This window comes from Octopus bimaculoides, chromosome 2 (genome assembly GCF_001194135.2).
Source record: "Octopus bimaculoides isolate UCB-OBI-ISO-001 chromosome 2, ASM119413v2, whole genome shotgun sequence".
NCBI lineage: Eukaryota > Metazoa > Mollusca > Cephalopoda > Octopoda > Octopodidae > Octopus > Octopus bimaculoides.
In genome coordinates, this window is record NC_068982.1 from 155,752,588 (window position 1) to 155,756,925 (window position 4,338).

Here is a 4,338-nt window from a genome sequence, read left to right on the forward strand (position 1 = left end):
AAAAAAAAAAAAAGCAGTGATCGATCCATTACAGTAAATGAGATACGTTCTTTAGTGTTACCAATGATTTCGTTATTGTTGTTGGCAGAATCGTTAGCGTGTCGAACAAATTGCTTAGCGGTGTTTCTTCCGGCTCTTTACGTTCTGAGTTCAAATTCCGCCTTGGTCAATTTTCCTTTTCATCCTTTCGGAGTCGATAAAGTAAAGTATTAGTCAAGCACTGGGGTCAATAGAATCGATTTTCTCCTCCCACAAAAATTGCTGGCCTTGTGCCAAAATTTGAAACGGCTATTGTTGTTGTTGATGCTTTCTTCTTCATCCATGTTGCTGCTTCTTTTCGCCAATAAAAGAGGTTTCAAACATAGACACAGTCATTAATTTTACAAAATGGATACAACATTAACTAAATCGACTACTTCCCTCAGTTATTAACTAATATTTACTTTATTGACATTCGAGACTGTAAAGTAAAATTGACCCTGACCTCCGTGTTGGGAAGATCTTGAAATTGACACAGCAAAACACAGAAACAAGGACTTCTTATATACATTAGTCTGGAATTCTATAGTTGTTGCTATTGACAACAAGAACTAAAGACTGCTTACAATCATACAGTCGGGAATTCTAGAAATTTCTAGAATTTCTTGACATTTCTGTCATTCCACTGGGTCAAACAAAGAACAACATCAGTGAACGAGGGGTCCTTTATATAACCCATTGACCAGGTAGATATAACAGCCAATGCTCCAGAAGGAGCCACCGGGAGAAGCTCTTGAATTTTCCGCCCCTATCCGGCAAACAGCTTCTACAGGCTTATACAATAGACCCAAAAGTGCGGTTCCCATAAAAGCGTCGTCCGGGGTGGATAGCACCTCGCCTTATTAGTTACGCTACTAATTGCAGAGTATTGAATTATTTAATACTCCATTGTGGAGTACTGCATTGTAGAGCATTGCACAGTGGAGTACTGCCCTGTGGCGTACTTGATTGCGGTGAATTGCATTGTGAAATACTGCCTTGTGGAGTGTTGCATTGAAGGGTACTTGACTGAAGTATTCTGCATTGTGGAATATATTGAATTGTACTCTGTGAAGTACTGAATTGTGGAGTAGCACTGCATTATGAACTACTTCTTAATGGAATACTCAATTCAATAAAAATTGAACCAAAATGGATAAATCTTTTTATAGCAATCCAAAATACGTAAATAAGTTTTCATGCTTGATTTTAAATCCGTGATCACTGGATAAAGAAATTAACTCTCTTTCTTCTTTGCCTTATTTCCAATCAATATCAGATAAATTACTTTATAAACGGGTTTCCAAATATAGTCATATTCGCCCGTGTTTAATGATGGTCGTATATGGCAGACAACTGATGTTATATTTTGGAAATGAGTTTTTTACAATTGTGACAGAAGAACATGAATGCAGAGAGAAGAGAGCTGCAGATTTCAATCTAAATATTGGTTTCAAATTTTGACACAAAGCCAGCAATTTTGAGGAGGGCATAAATCAATTACTTAGACTCTAGTGCTCAACCGGTACTTATTTTATCTACCCTGAAAGGATGAAAGAATCATTTGTAAAAAGAGGGATAAATTCTGTTCGAAGGACAAAATATTATCAGTCATACTATGTATGATCAGAATTTCTCATTGTCCCTTTTTTTTGATTCACAAAATCTTTATATTGAAAAAAAAAAAATCATTCATTTGATTAGAAACAAAATTAACTGTGCAATTACAGTATTTATTTACATTTTTATTAACTTTTAAAAAAGCAAAGAACAAACTACATGCGTACCTCACCTTACGTCAGCAAATGGTTCCAAGACATGCGACTTAACTCGTAAAACGCCGTAACACAAAAATCATTAAAAAAATTTATTAGCTTATATCTATTTTAATAATTGGTTTGCACATGTTTTTACATATTTTGTTAGATTTTTCCATTTCTGTATTGGCTTTTAGCGGTTTTATTTATAATTTTCAGGTTTCTAAATATGCTCGCTGAGACCGATGTAAAGTCAGATAAATTATTTCTTTAAAAAAGACGTAAACTCGAACAAGATGTAACTCGAAACGACATAAGCTGGAGTATGCCTTTACTTTGGGGATCAATAATCAAAATTTTCATTTTTTTTTCGTTTGACATAATGTAACCTAGCTGGTTAGGGGCCAAAATTGGCTGAGTTGGATAGAATACTTTGTGGTATTCATGTCGGCGCTCTGAGGTCAACTTTGCTTTTTATAATTTCTTTTCAAGATCAACAACTAAAGTACAAGGGTCGATTGTTCTTTCCCTCTGGAAGGAATTGACTGTGGCTAGCCATGGAAGGGGATGGGCTCTGTCAGGTTTAGCTGTCCCAAACACACAATATAAGATCCTGCTAGAAGTTGAGTACACAAAAGTGAATTCAAAGGTACAATGCTTTCACTTACCCCTCTCCTTTCGGTTTAATTTAGTTGCCATGCATACTATTATATTTCATATATTAATACTTTATAACTGTAATTTAGATGGCTCTTCGCCTTTTTTTTCATAAATTTAAAATTTATCATTGTCGTGTTGCTCTAAGACGGTGAGCTAGCAGAATCGTTGCCGCGCCGGACAAAATACTTGTTTAGCGGCATTTTTTTCGGCTCTTCACGTTCTTAGTTCAAATGCCACCAAGGTCGATTTTGCCTTTCATCTGTTTCGGGAGTCGGCAAAATAAGTAACAGTTGAACACTGGGAATCGTTGTAATCGACTTCCCTCTCCCTTCAAAGTTGCTAGTCTTGTGCCAAAATTAATAAAAAGAATTACTGTCGCGATGCGTCTATTCTAGAGACATCTAGCAGCATATCAGCGTTCCTCGGTTCACCGTCTGGAAATACTCAATACTCGGAAGAAGGGGTTAGTGGTCATGCTTTGTTATTTCTTTGCTCATATTTTTACACAGTTAGGAATAACAAGGAGCTAAACAACAACTGCAGCAGCACCAGAACCGACGTGGTAGGAAGTGCTATATATGGTCGCTATACACAAAAATTACGAGATACCGCTCACATAACATGAAGAGTGTTTTCACTATGTTGAAATTAGACCATACTGAAAAATTGGAAGAGGTTATTTTATTCTCTCGGAAACATAGTATGTAAATATATTTTTCTACTTTCGATTGCTTTGAAATAGTGACAAATATCCCTCAAATCACACTCTATCTTCTTAAAGAAAGGAACGCTACATTGGATAATGCAGCCATTTTAAAACCATGGCTGAAATGAATATCAGTAAAGCAAAACAAAACAGACAGCATGGTCCTTGTCTTTGATCATAGGCCCAAGGGATTGGAGTACAAACAAACAAACAAACAAATGAATAAAAGCAGTGTAATATGTGGTTACCTGATGTGTGAGGCTATGGTCTGCTATTTCAATGCCTCGTCCGTGTAGTTTACGAACCATACAGTAATCAGTATAATTGTGAGAGACAAACAAAGTCATGGAGATAGGGCACCCGTTTGGGTTCTTTCGGTGTCCGTCGGGTGGGAAGAGTTTCAGGTAGTAATCCCAATTGTCCCAGTTGACAGCATCGTCAAACGACAATAAAACCATTTGAGGAATATCTTCCGGATGGAATCCACCCGGAATGTTCACCCCGGAGCAGTGACAGTTTGGTGCTTTACAAGTCGTAGAATCACATAGTTGTTGACCATCACCCAAGTAGCTGAGTGTGGCCAAAATGATGGTCACAAAATGGTAATATTTATTATCCAAATACATAGCACTCCAGTTTAGATTCTTTCTTTACTTTGTTAAAGAAATGATTTATTCTCACTTTCTTCTTAGTTTGTACTTCCCCTCTTTGGTTTTAATTCAGAGATAGTTTATCCAATTTTATCTTGTATTTCATTAACGATATTCTGTTTCTACCATTCTTTGATGGTTGGTCTTTAATATTCCTGTGTAGTTTACTTGTCACAAATTATATTTAATATGCGAGTATATTATCGAATGTTATCAATTAATTTCAGTAAGCTTCTTGATTCGTTTTAACATCGACACCGATACACACATACGCCCATATATCCGAAAGTTTCAAGGTGAAGATGGCTTCCAATTTAATCTTTAGATTTAGAATGTTGTCACTGCTCATACTTTCTAGTTACTTCGCTTGGTCGTGGTGTATGTATGCATAGCTGGATGTGTGGCTATGTCTGTGTGTATATATGATGTATGCCTGTTTGTGCGTGTATATATATATATATATATATATATATATATATGTATAATTTATGTATATACTTGTGTGTGTGTGTGTGTGTGTATGTATATATATATATATATATATATA

General features: G+C 35.9%; 1 protein-coding gene across 1 annotated transcript in view; it reads right to left on the reverse strand.

Moving 5' to 3' along the window:
• Positions 1–3,767, reverse strand: part of LOC106877044 (chitin deacetylase 8) — a 16,563-nt gene extending 12,796 nt beyond the window's left edge. Inside the window, exon 1 of the mRNA XM_052965899.1 lies at positions 3,390–3,767. Coding sequence (XP_052821859.1) covers positions 3,390–3,767 — 378 coding nt within the window. The remainder of the gene's footprint in view (positions 1–3,389) is intronic.
• Positions 3,768–4,338: the final 571 nt, after the last annotated feature.